The 12,999-nt window shown below is 41.5% G+C and overlaps 1 protein-coding gene across 2 annotated transcripts in view; it reads left to right on the forward strand.

Annotated features, from left to right (window-relative positions):
- The window catches only part of PARD3B (par-3 family cell polarity regulator beta), a 1,088,076-nt gene extending 1,075,537 nt beyond the window's left edge, over positions 1-12,539 (forward strand). For both annotated transcript variants that reach the window (XM_010861024.1, XM_010861023.1), the window contains one exon: positions 7,743-12,539. In XM_010861024.1, the coding sequence (XP_010859326.1) occupies positions 7,743-8,100 (358 nt within the window). In that variant the 3' untranslated portion in view covers positions 8,101-12,539. The remainder of the gene's footprint in view (positions 1-7,742) is intronic.
- Positions 12,540-12,999: the final 460 nt, after the last annotated feature.

Genomic DNA, 12,999 nt, shown 5'->3' on the forward strand with positions numbered 1-12,999 from the left:
CTTCAATCTTTCCCAGCATCAGGGTTTTTTCCAATGAGTCAGTTCTTCTCATGAGGTGGCCAAAGTATTGGAGTTTCAGCTTCAGCATCAGTCCTTTCAATGAATATTCAAGACTGATTTCCTTTAGGATGGACTGGTTGGATCTCCTTGCAGTCCAAGGGACTCTCAAGAGTCTTCTCCAACACCACAGTTCAAAAGCATCAATTCTTCAGTGCTCAGCTTTCTTTATAGTCCAACTCTCACATCCATACATGACCACTGGAAAAACCATAGCCTTGACTAGACAGACCTTTGTTGGCAAAGTAATGTCTCTGCTTTTTAATATGCTGTCTAGGTTGGTCATAGCTTTTCTTCCAAGGAGCAAGCATCTTTTAATTTCATGGCTGCAGTCACCATCTGCAGTGATTTTGGAGCCCCAAAACATTAAGTCTGTCACTATTTCCACTGTTTCCCCATCTGTTTGCCATGAAGTGACGGGACCAGATGCCATGACCTTAGTTTTCTGAATTTTGGGTTATAAGTCAACATTTTCATTCTCCTCTTTTACTTTCATCAAGAGGCTCTTTAGTTCTTCTTCACTTTCTGCCATAAGGGTGGTATCATCTGCAAATCTGAGGTTATTGCTATTTCTCCTGGCAGTCTTGATTCTAGCTTGTGCTTCATCCAGTCCAGCATTTCTTATGACGTACTCTGCATATAAGTTACCCTTGCTTTTTCGATGATCTAATAAATGTTGGCAATTTGGTCTCTGGTTTCTCTGCTTCTTCTAAATCCAGCTTGTACAACTGGAAGTTATCCGTTAACATACTGTTGAAACCTAGCTTGAAGGATTTTGAGCATTAACTTGCTAGTGTGTGAAATGAATGCAGATGAATGGTAGTTTAAACATTCTTTGCATTGTCTTTCTTTGGGATTGGGATGAAAACTGACCTTTTCCAGTCCTGTGGCCACTGCTGAGTTTTCTAAATTTGCTGGCATATTGAGTGCACCGTTTTAACAGCATCATCTTTTGAAATAGCTCAGCTGGAATTCCATCACTTCCACTAGCTTTGTTCATAATAATGCTTCCTAAGGTCTACTTGAATTAACACTCCAGGATGTCTGGCTCTAAGTGAGTGACTATACCACTGTGGTTATCTGGATCATTAAGATTGTTTTTGTATAGTTCTTCTATTCTTGCCCCCTCTTCTTAATCTCTCTGCTTCTGTTAGGTCCTTGCTGTTTCTGTCCTTGTTTGTGCCCATCTTTGCATGAAATATTCCCTTGGTAGCTCCAATTTTCTTGAGATCTCTAGTCTTTCCCATTCTATTGTTTTCCTCTATTTCTTTGCATTGTTCACGTAAGAAGGCGTTCTTCTCTCTCCTTGCTATTCTCTGAAACTCTGCATTCAGTTGGCTATATCTTTCCCTTTCTCCTTTGCCTTTCACTGCTTTTCTCAGCTATTTGTAAGACCTTCTTAGATAGCCATTTTGCCTTTTTGCATTTCTTTTTCTTTGGGATGATTTTGGTCACCACCTCCTGTACAATGTTACAAACTTCTGTCCACAGTTCTTCAGGCACTTTACCTACCAGATCTTATCCCTTGAGTCTATTCATCACCTCCACTGTATAATCATAAAGGCTTTTATTTAGGTCATACTGAATGGTCTAGTGATTTTCCCCCCTTTCTTCAATTTAAGCCTGAATTTTGCAATAAGGAGCTCATGATCAGAGCCACAGTCAGCTCCAGGTCTTCTTTTTGCTGACTTTATAGAGCATTTCCATCTTCAGTTGCAAAGAATATAATCAGTCTGATTTCAGTGTTGACCTTTTGGTGATGTTCATGTATAGAGTCATCTCTTGTGTTGTTGGAAGAAGGTGCTTACTATAAGCACTGTGTTCTTTTGGCAAAACTCTGTTAGCCTTTTCCCTGCTTCATTTTGCACTCCAAGGCCAAAGCTTCCATACAAAGTGTAAAATTCTTTGTTCTACTTCTCTGAAAAATGCCATTGGTAATTTTATAGGGATTGCATTGAATCTATAAATTTCTATGGATATTGTAGTCACTTTGATAATATTGATTCTTTCAGTCCAAGTGTATGGCATAGCTTTTTTATCAGATTGTGTCATCTTTGATCTCTTTCATCAGCGTCTTGTAGTTTTCAGAGTTCAAGTCTTTTGCTTCCTTAGGTAGGTTTATTCCTAGATGTTTTATTCTTTTTGATGTGATTATGAATGGGATTGTTTCTTTAACTTCTCTTTCTTATCTTTCCTTGTTAGTGTATAGGAATGCTTTAGATTTCTGTTTATTAATTTTATATCCTGCAATTTTACTGAATTCATTGATGAGCTCTAGGAGTCTTCTGGTACCATCTTTAAGATTTTCTATGTATAATATCATGTCGCTTGCAAACAGTAACAGTTTTACTTCTTGCCCAGTTTGGATTCCTTTTATTCCTTTTTTTCCTCTGATTGTCAGGGCTAGGACTTCCAAAACTATGTTAAATAAAAGTGGTGAGTGGACATTCTTGTCTTCTTTATGATCTTGGAGGGAAGGCTTTCAGCTTTTCACCATTGACGATGATGCTGGTTATGTTGTTGTTGTTCAGTCACTAAGTTGTGTCCAACTCTTTTCAACCCCATGGACTGCAGCATGCCAGCCTTCCTTGTCCTTCACTATCCAAAGTTTGCTCAGATTCATGTCCACTGAGGCAATGATGCTATCTAACCATCTCATCCTCTGCCACCCTGTTCAACTCCCACCCTCAGTATTTCCCAGAATCAGGGCTTTTTCCAATGAGTCAGCTCTTCACATCAGATAGCCACAGCATTGGAGCTTCAGCATCAGTCCTTCCAGTGAATATTCAGGGTTGATTTCCTTTAGGATTGACTGGTTTGAAGCTAGCTTTTTCATTCTCCTCTTTCACATTCATCAAGAGGCTCTTTAGTTACTCTTCACTTTCTGCCATCAAGGTGGTGTCATATGCATATCTGAGGTTGTTGATATTTTCTCTCAGCAGTTTTGATTCCAACTTATGATTCATCCAGCTTGGCATTTCACATGATGTACTCTGCACATAAGTTAAATAAAGAGGGTAACAATATACAGCCTTGTGGTACTCCTTTCCCAATTTTGAACCAGTCAGTTGTTCCATGTCTGGGTCTGTGTTGCTTCTTGACCCACATACAGGTTTCTTAGGAGAAATGTAAGGTGATCTGGTATTCCTATCTCTTTAAGAATTTTCCACAGTTTGTTGTGATTCACACAAAGGCTACAGGTTTGTCATGCACAGCCCTCATTATGTTGAGGTATGTCCCCTCTTGGCCACTTTCTGGAGAGTTTTTATTGTAAATGGATATTGAATTTTGTCAAAAGATTTTTCTGCTTCCTTTGAGATGATCATATGGTATTTATTCTTCAATTTTTTAGTATGGTGTATCACACTGATTTGTGGATACTGAAAAATCCTTGCATCCCTGCGATAAATCCCTATTGATCATGGTGTATAATCATCTTAATGTACTATTGAATTTGGTTTGCTAATATTTTGTTGAGGATTTTTCTATCTATGTTCATCAGTGATATTGGCCTATAATTGTGTGTGTGTGTGTGTCCATGTGCATATTATCTTTGCCTGCTTTTTGTATCAGGGTGATGGTAGACTCAGAATGAGTTTAGGAGTATTCCTCCCTCTGTAATTTTTTGGAATAGTTTCAGAAATATTAAGTATTAACTCTTCTCTAAATGTTTGATAGACTTCACCTGTGAATCCATCTGGTCCTGGACTTTAATTTGTTTGGAATTTTTTAATCACAATTTCGATTTCAGTACTTACAATTGGTCTGTTCATATTTTCTATTTCTTCCTAGTTCAGTTTTGGGAGATTGTACCTAAGAATTTGTCCGTTTCTTCTAGGTTGTCCATTTTATTGGCATATAGTTGTTTCCAGTTGTCGTATGATTCTTTGTGTTTCAGTGGTGTCCATTATTTCTTTTTCATTTCTAATTTTATTGATTTGAGCCCTCTCTCTTTTCTTCCTAGTGAGTCTGGCTTAAGATTTATCAATTTTGTTTACCTTTCAAAAGAGCCAACTTTTAGTTCCATTTATCTTTGCTATTATTTTCTTTGTCTCTATTTCATTTCTTTCTGCTCTGATCTTTATATTTTTCCTTCTGCTAACTTTGGATTTTGTTTGCTCTTCTTTCTCTAATTGCTTTAGGTATTCTTTATTTGAGATTTTTCCTGTCTCCTCGGGTACAATGGTATTGCTAAAACCCATAGGTTTTAGATTGTCATGTTTTCATCTGTCTATATGTATTTTTTTATTTCCATCTTGATTTCTCCAGTGATTCACTGGTTGGTTAGTAGCATATTGTTTTGCCTCCATGTGTTGTTGTTTTCCTTTTTTTTTTTTTCCTGTGTCCTGGTGTGCATGAGACCATGTCTACACCAAAAGTGGAGTCTTGCTTCCCCTGCTACTGCTACTGCTGCTGCTAAGTCGCTTCAGTCATGCCTGACTCTGTGTGACCCCATAGACAGCAGCCCACCAGGCTCTGCCGTCCCTGGGATTCTCCAGACAAGAACACTGGAGTGGGTTGCCATTTCCTTCTCCAATGTGTGAAAGTGAAAAGTGAAAGGGAAGTCACTCAGTCGTATCCGACTCTTAGTGACCCCATAGACTGCAGCCTACCAGGCTCCTCCATCCATGGGATTTTCCAGGCAAAAGTACTGGAGTGGGGTGCCATTGCCTTCTCCCTAGTCTTATGGAATTCCTGTGATCAAACCCCACTGGTCTTCAGAGCCAGATTCTCTGGGGGCTTTTCCTCCCATTGCTAGACCTGCCAGCTGGTGAGCCTGATGTGGGGCTCAAAACTCCTTGGGAGAATTTCTGCAATATAATTAATTTCCAGTTTGTGGGTTGCCTACCTACCAGGTATGGGCCTTGATTTTATCATGATTACATGCCTCCTACCATCTTGTTGTATCTTCTTCTTTTTCTTTGGATGTAGGATATCTTTTCTGGCCAGTTCCAGTGATTTTTTTTTTATCGATGGTTATTCTGCAAGTTAGTTGTGATTTTGGTATCTTCATAAGACCAGGTGAGCTCACATCCTTCTACTCTGCCATCTTATCTCCCTAAAAACTTTTGTTTTAAATATGTGTGTGTGCACACACAATATTTGCAATCACTGAGAAGTTCTAGTAAAAGCCAATCCTCAATTTTGAGCAAAGAGTTTTTATAAACAACAGCAACCCACTCCCCCACCACCGAAGAAAGAAAAATCCTTCCAGCAATCTTTGAACCTTAAAGAGTGTTTTTATAGGCCAGCTCATTGTTTGTCTTCTCTCTGAAAAATTAGAAAGGATAACTGCTTTGATGAGTTCTACAGAAAAAGACAATTTCCATGATTTCATTTCTTGACAAAGAACAGCTACCTCACTTGGTTTCTGCCACATGTAAGCAAATTCCCAGATGTAAAATCTCCCCTCAGAGGAAGCAATGTGAGTCCGCAAAACTGTCTTGAATTCTGCCCCCAGATTCCCCTGGCCGTGCAAGGTGACCAAGTGGCAGGGCGAGGCGTGGGAGAAGAGGCTTGACCGTGTGCACGCAGCCTGTGCGGTGGCTGTGGCTATCAGGGTGGCTTCTGCTCTGTCACCGCTTGATCTGGCTAGTCTCTCCACCAAAAAAAAAAAAAAAAAACAATGCCTGCCTGTCTTTTATAATATTCTGTTTTAAAAGAGAGAAATCTCCAGGGAGAGAACAGGACCCTAAAAGTCCAAGGCCTGGAATTCCTCCTTTCTCTCTTTCAATTTTAAACAGGAAACATTCATGCTAAGAGGGTCCGGAGGGAGCATTGATTGTATGTTCGTTTTAAGGCAGATAATGTTTGTGTGTTGCAAATGTCAGTGATTTATCCCAAGGGCTTAAAATGAGTGCAGAAAAACCACATGTTTCACTTCATGCAGAGAAATATCATCAGTAGATTCTGAGAGAAAACACAAGTTAGGGGGGCTTTTTGGGTTTTTTTTTTTTAAGTGTTTTGAAAATCTCTAACATGAACCAAAAGGAAGTAGAAATGAGCATGATGGGAGAGGGGGGAAGCTTAAAATATTGTACAATAAAAGATATAATGAATGCTGGAAGTTTTATAAATTAAAAAAAAATAATAACATTCTAAAGGAAAGAGAAGATGAAATCCCCATCCTTTATTTCCCAGTGCTGGGGTGACAGATTACACATTTGTGCTCTATTTGTCATGGGCAATTTAAAATAGAGCAAAGCAAACTGCACTGAATAATAACAGTTGATGCTATAACTTATACACAAACAATTTAATTTTTTTACCTGAAAACTCTAACTAAATTAACCCAGGCTCAAGGATCTAACTTTCATTATTATACATAGCCAAATTAAGACATAAAAAAGTAGAGAAAAATTCTATTGTTCATCCTTATGAATGTGTTCACGTGCTGCTTTCCACATGGACTCAAGCTTAGAGCTTGTCAAACCATCATTGATTGGGGAATTTACAGAGCTGTTTTCCCATCAAACTCTGCAGATTACAGGGTGATTGTGACCCTCATTGACAGTGCTTGATTAACCACAGACACCGTATTCTTACAGCCCTGTCATTTCTTTCAAGTGTCCTACCAGGTTGTACTCTAACATTGGAGAGCTTTCCATTAATTGTTACTGTTGCTCTTTCCTTGAAAAAGAAATAATAAAAAGAGGAATGGTAGAAAGTGGGGAGGATTTGGGCATGATGTTAGGGAATATGTGCACAGAAGGTTTATGGGATTTTAAGAGCTGCAAACAGAACTCATCTGTTTAACCCCAGGCTAGATAAGATGCAGTCATCTGTACATTGTTTAGAGACGTATTGCTTCTGTTATGGCAAATGGATCAGAAGATGCTTGTTGTCTTAGCAGAGAGATCCAGACAGGGTCGCTTTATGTTAGTGTTTATTCTTGCCCTGGACCTTTCTGTGTGCCTACTCCTGACACAGTGCAACTTAACAGCTGGTTTGACTTTTCCCAATCTGCTACCAGCTGGGTGGTACTTCCTGACTTTGCAGTAGAATGGCTTCATATAAGTTATAGGTGGATAACTCCAGACTCTAGGTTGGGACTTCCTCCAGGAACTGTGGAAAGAGGGCATACTAATCTACACAGATGTGTCACAGAAGCCAACCAGAGTTAGACCAAGACTGTGGCCTGTGTAAAGAATAGCCCACAGACCAGGAGAGAAGTGAGTTCACTCCCTGGGAAGTTTATGACTCCAGATAACATGTGCATTTCTACCACCATGTCAGGATTCAGGAAGGTGGAGAAGGAACGGGGTGAACAATTCTAGTATTAACAGAGCCAAACTCAGCCTTGTTTAGGGAACTCGCTTGGTTACTATAATAAAGGCCAACATATCAACAAGATAGAAGAATATTTCTCTCTTAGGCGCCTAACTGACACGGTGGCTTCATGGTGTAGAGGAACCAGGCTCTTTCCTTCTTCTTCTTCTGCCTTCCTCAGCATGTGGCTTTCTCCTTATGATCTTTATTATGGCCACTCTTAGCAGACAACAGAAAGGAGGGAAGAGAAGAGGGTCTCTTTCTTCCTTTTAAGGGTATGCATCATGGCTATTCACATCCCATTGGCCAGATCCAGTCTGTGGGTACACCAGACTACACGGGACGCTGAGGGCTGTGGTCATCAGCTGGGCAGCCAGCTAGTGGTCACTGATGTGTGTCTTGTCTTCTCTTTCCAGGGGAGGACCAGCAGATCCTGTAGACTACCTGACAGCTGCATCTCGAGGGCTCTACAAGGAAAGGGAGCTTCCCTATTACCCAGGGGCTCATCCTGTGCATCCACCCAAAGGAAGCTATCCTCGCCCCCCAGATCTGAGAGTCACAGATCTCCGGTATCCCCAGTACTACCCACCCCCGCCAGCCCCCCAGCACAAAGGACCTTTCCGACAAGATGTCCCGCCTTCCCCTCCTCAGCACCACAGAGTACCAGCCTACCCAGAAATGGGCAGACCAGGGCCCCGAGGGAGCAGCCCAGATCAGTACCCCTACCGAACCCAGGATCCTAGGCAGAAGAACCCCATGACTGCAGCCGTGTAGCTCAACACCACCAAGCTCAGCCCAGCCCAGGACGGAAGACATCCAACATCACCTTTGTTCTTCCTACACCTTAAGGCCTTCTTCCTATCGAGAATTCTCTGTGGTACAGATTAGATTTTTCTCACTGAAGCTGCAGCACTTGACCACTAATCAGAAAGAATGGAGTAGGAGTTTGGGGAGGGAAATCAGAAGGAAGAGGAAGGATAGGGTCATAAAAACAAAACTGCCTGATATTTGAAATACGTTTAGAATTGTTCAGTTCACTGAGAGTGGCAACTGAACAGGCAGAGAGCAGTGGAGATCTACAGCATGGCCACCTCTCTGGAACACAGACATGCATAGCATTGGCATCATGGCGGGGAGAGGGGCCAGTCTCTGTCTGGGACATCATCCATTCAGAGGCTAAGCTTCAGCCACCTCCTTAAGTTGTTAAGTCTATGAAGAGTGAAGAGTAGCTGCAAATATGGGCATCCTAAGAGAGTAGTCTTTGCATTGAGAAAACAACAACAAACATGAAGAGTGAGCTCCTTGAAATGTTTTGTACCCAGAGGAAGGCTGCATTTATTTGTAGAATTTCTCAGGTTCTCAGTACCACTCACTTGGTATAAGCATTTCATGTTTCCTCGAGTTTTATATAAAAGATGTGAATGCAGTATTAGTGTCCTGGGAGAATTCACAAAGCTAGTCAGAGCTTCCGGAAGAACTCTATGCCTAGGATCAAGGCAATCAAGTTAAAAGGCTAAAATTCCCGTGGTCCTCACCTTCCTTTCTCCCACATCCCAGGCAAGATAGCATAGAGATATCTGGCTTCAGACTCATCCCCAGATCTCCTGCTTGTCATTATTGTAACTGGGGCCTTTACTTTAAGACTCCCACTTGAGAGCTGAGATGTACTCAGGAAAGAGAGGGCCCTCTGGTTAGGTCACCCAGGAAGCAGTGCTCTGGAGATGCCAATTCTAGACTCAGTGCCAACCAGCACCATGTGCACCCAGGGTCAGGAAAGGGCTGACGGTGCTCTTTGGGAATGATAAGGAAGCAGTAGTAGTGTGTGCGTATGTGTGTGTGTGTGCATGTGTATGAAGGTGTGTGATTACCAGTATGGAGAATGGAAAATAAAAATACTTTCTGGAAAGTTTGATGAAGAGAATAAAAAGGAAAACAACAAACAAAACAGAAGGGAAGGGAGAAGGAGCATAAAACTAAATCATTCTACATCTGCTATATTTCATTAACACGAGTCACAGCAAGACCAAGGCCAAGGTCTCCAGTTGGAAAAAGGTCTTATGGCTTTGAAAAGCTAAAACCCCACCCTCCAAAATCCATCACAATTTCTTTAGAGCTTTGCACATATATTCTACTTATTTCAACATAGATTAGAACCTCTAAACCCTGATCCAAATGAGAACACAAGAGAAGATGAGAAACAGCAAAGCATGGGAGCAGCAACTCAAATTGCTCAGTGACCCTTGCAGTCCTCTAAGCCTTTTTACATTCCTTCTTCATTCCCTCCCCCCAAAAATGCCTTGAGTTAGTTCAGACATATTCTGTCTGAGATTAGAATACCTCTGACTGCTAGGATTTCATAAATTATAGTATTGATGTTATTGAATACATAGAGTATCTATCCTGCCCAGTTTAGTATTTTTTTAAAATTTTAAAATATAGTTCTGTTACCAAGAATGATGCAACTGCTGGGTTTAGACTTAACTAGTGTTATTTACTGAACTTAAAGAGGTATCATTTTCTAAACTACAGTTTACTTACGGCCCTCTTGAGAATAGGTTGTTGAGTTGTCTTTGGCCCTCTGTCATCTCTTTTAAGCCAGGCACCTTTAGATTCTTTGCAATTTGTTCTGAGGTTGAGGACTGGGCCCTTCTCACCTCAAGGTGGAGTGTAGGTGAGCCATAGGGTTTCCCTGCCAACAAGCTGCAAGCTGCCTTCCCTTGAGCTAAATAAACCTTCAAGAAGACAATGGTGAGATGAGAGAAGTATGATGTATTTTGAATAAAAGCCAGCTCTTCAGGATGTTCCATAGTTTAACCAAATTTCTGTAGACTACTGGATATAGCCAAGTCAGAGGTTTCCTTCTGGATTAAGGCCAAGTTCCCCTAAGGGGCAGTGATGGAAGGTGAGACACTCAGAGCAGCCCCAGTAGAAAGAATGCCCATATTTTCACCACATTGCCAGCTTGTGAGCATGGTATCTCCTGCACTAAGGCTCAAGGAAAGCTGCTCCAAGCATGGTTTTGAGTGTGTGTGTGCTCAGTCGTGTCCTACTTTGCCACCCTATGGACTGTAGCCCACCAGGCTCCTCTGTCCACGGACTTTTCCAGGCAAGAATATTGGAGTGAAGTTGCCATTTCTTCCTCCAGGGCATCTTCCTGACCCAGGGATCGAACTGGCCTCTCCTGCAGTGGCAGGTGGATTCTTTACCGCTGAGCCACGTGGGAAGCCCTTTTGTGTTGTATACACAGGCAGTAAAGCAATTGCTAATTCTGAGGGGCAGCCAAGGATGTGAATGTACTATTAAAAGTAATGGGAAAAGATTATAGCAGTTTTCTTTTCTTGCTTGAAGTATAACACATGACCTATTTGACCTTACCCAGAAGAAGCCAACATTGTGTGTATTACAGTCTTCATCAAATCGAGTAACAATAAAGAACAGCTTGAATGTAAGCTTTATAAATGCCTGTGATCCAACCCAATTGTCACCACCCAGAGGTTATGGAACTCTTTCCCAGTATTTAGAAGAACAGGTTGTTTAGAGTATTTCGAAGACCAGGATATAATCAGTGGGCTCCTAGTAGCAGGAAGTAGTTCCTGATTTATTTTTGGCCTTGGACAAACTCAGTCTCAGAATGCAAATAGCCCCCCAGGAAAAGGTGGCACTGAGAGCTTGGTGACCTGAAAACCCACCAATGTACACCTGCCTGGCTCCTGATCTGACCACTAGGTCATCCAGAGCTTGAAGTGATGTGTTGACCCCAAGTCACTAGATATTTTAAGGAGCTCTTTTTCTGTCCCTTTTTGCAGGAGTAGAGAGATGCGAGAGAGCAGACCACAGAATGCGTTTAGATGCAGGCAAACTCAGTCCTCTACAAGGGAGAGAAGAAACACAGCATCTCACTAACCCTTCATGGCCTTGGGCTGTGTCAGTATCACTCTTGGTATAATATTGCTTCCCCACAATATCACGTCACTGGATGAAAGGAAAGTCCAGAGTCAGGAGTATTTTCTCAAATCAACAAAAAGTGGGGGGAAATTTACTGTGAAGCTCCTTATTAGGTTTTTAGATCTGTATGTGTTGACTTCACAGTATAGTACAGAGCAAAGATCTTATAATTAACAGCACCGTCACCCCGAGGAGGAAACTCTGTGCACACGAACTGATAAAAGGAGATTCAAGACTTCACCATAGCTTGATTTTTGCCGCCAATAACAAAATTAAAACATGGTTCATTATTCCTTCCGAAGATTTATGAACTTCTTGAATGAAATCTATTTTCTGAAGGAAATCCACCTGATGAGTTTTAGAGTTGCCATGCATAGGGTTGGTATGTCCCTTCCTTTTCTTTGGAGGAGCATCTTAGCATTTCAGGGGGACAGACAGAGCTGGAGAGTTCAGTGTGGACAGCAAGGTGTGTCTATAAAATTCCCATCAGCATTAAACTCTGAAATTTACAATCAACAGCCTTCACATTGGTGCTAAATTGGGTAGACATCCTGCTGCTTTCCGAGTCCATGAGCAAAATATATCTCAGATCTAGTGCAATTAGGCAGGAGGGTGTTGGGAGTCAGAAACAGCCCACGATGGTATTTCTCTGTACTCCCAGTTCACACCGACTTAAGTGGAAATGATGCCACAATGAGACCAGAAAGAGAAGTCTCCATAAGATATCCCTACAAAGTCACCTTTCTGATAAAAAAGAGAATGAAAGTGAGGTATCTAAAATAAGCCTAGAATCTCATATGCAGCTCAGCTTCTAAGGGGAACTCTTTCTCCCTCGTGTCCTTAAATAGTACTAGAATCTCACACAGCCTGACTTTTGAAGGTGGGCTTCACTACAGCGCAGAATGGAGAGTGAGCTAACCACCGAGACTGTCTCCTGACTCAGCTTTTTCAGAAGTGTTACGTTCCATCTATGCTGACTGCAGTGCTGTTTACTACTGGGAACATACAAACAAAACCTGCTGTTTATACAGTCACTTTTTCTAGTGTTTTCCTTTGCTTATATGATACCAAGTCTGTTCATAAGTTCTGAAGATAAATTATGTGAAATCATATTTTGGCATATGATTGAGGGTGGAGAATGAATTCTTTACAGTCTTTTTTGGATGATCCCATTTGTACCACAGAAACATTTTGGATATTGTTATATATGAATATATAAATTTTTCTTGTTTATTTTGCATTAAAATAAAGCTTTATTCAGTCAGTAAGAGAGTCCTGGTTTTCACCCACCACTGACTTGTGTTAAGATTTGATGAATGAATGGGTAGGTCTGGTCCTGCCCACCCTAGAATAGCAACGTCATAGGGCCAAGGACACAGGGAACTAGTGTCTGTCGTGTGCTGTTTTTCAGTCGATAAGTAGTGTCGACTCTTTGCAACCCCATGGCTGCTCTATCCATGGGATTTTCCAGACAAGGAAACTGGAGAGGGTTGCCATTTTCTTCTCCAGGGGATCTTCCCAACCCAGAGACAGAACCCACGTCTCCTGCATTGCAGGTGGATTCTTCACCACTGAGCCACCTGGCTAACCACATGCTGGGCTCCCCCAAAGCAGATGCTGAGATGGGAACGAGCAAGCAATGTGTTTATTTGGAAGAGCACTTGGATTCAGTACCTACAGAAGGCAGGGAAAGAAGATAGGATGGAGCAGAGAGGGAGAAGCTGAGCT

This window comes from Bison bison, unplaced genomic scaffold (genome assembly GCF_000754665.1).
Source record: "Bison bison bison isolate TAMUID 2011002044 unplaced genomic scaffold, Bison_UMD1.0 scf7180017864471, whole genome shotgun sequence".
In the NCBI taxonomy this organism is placed as follows: Eukaryota; Metazoa; Chordata; class Mammalia; order Artiodactyla; family Bovidae; genus Bison; species Bison bison.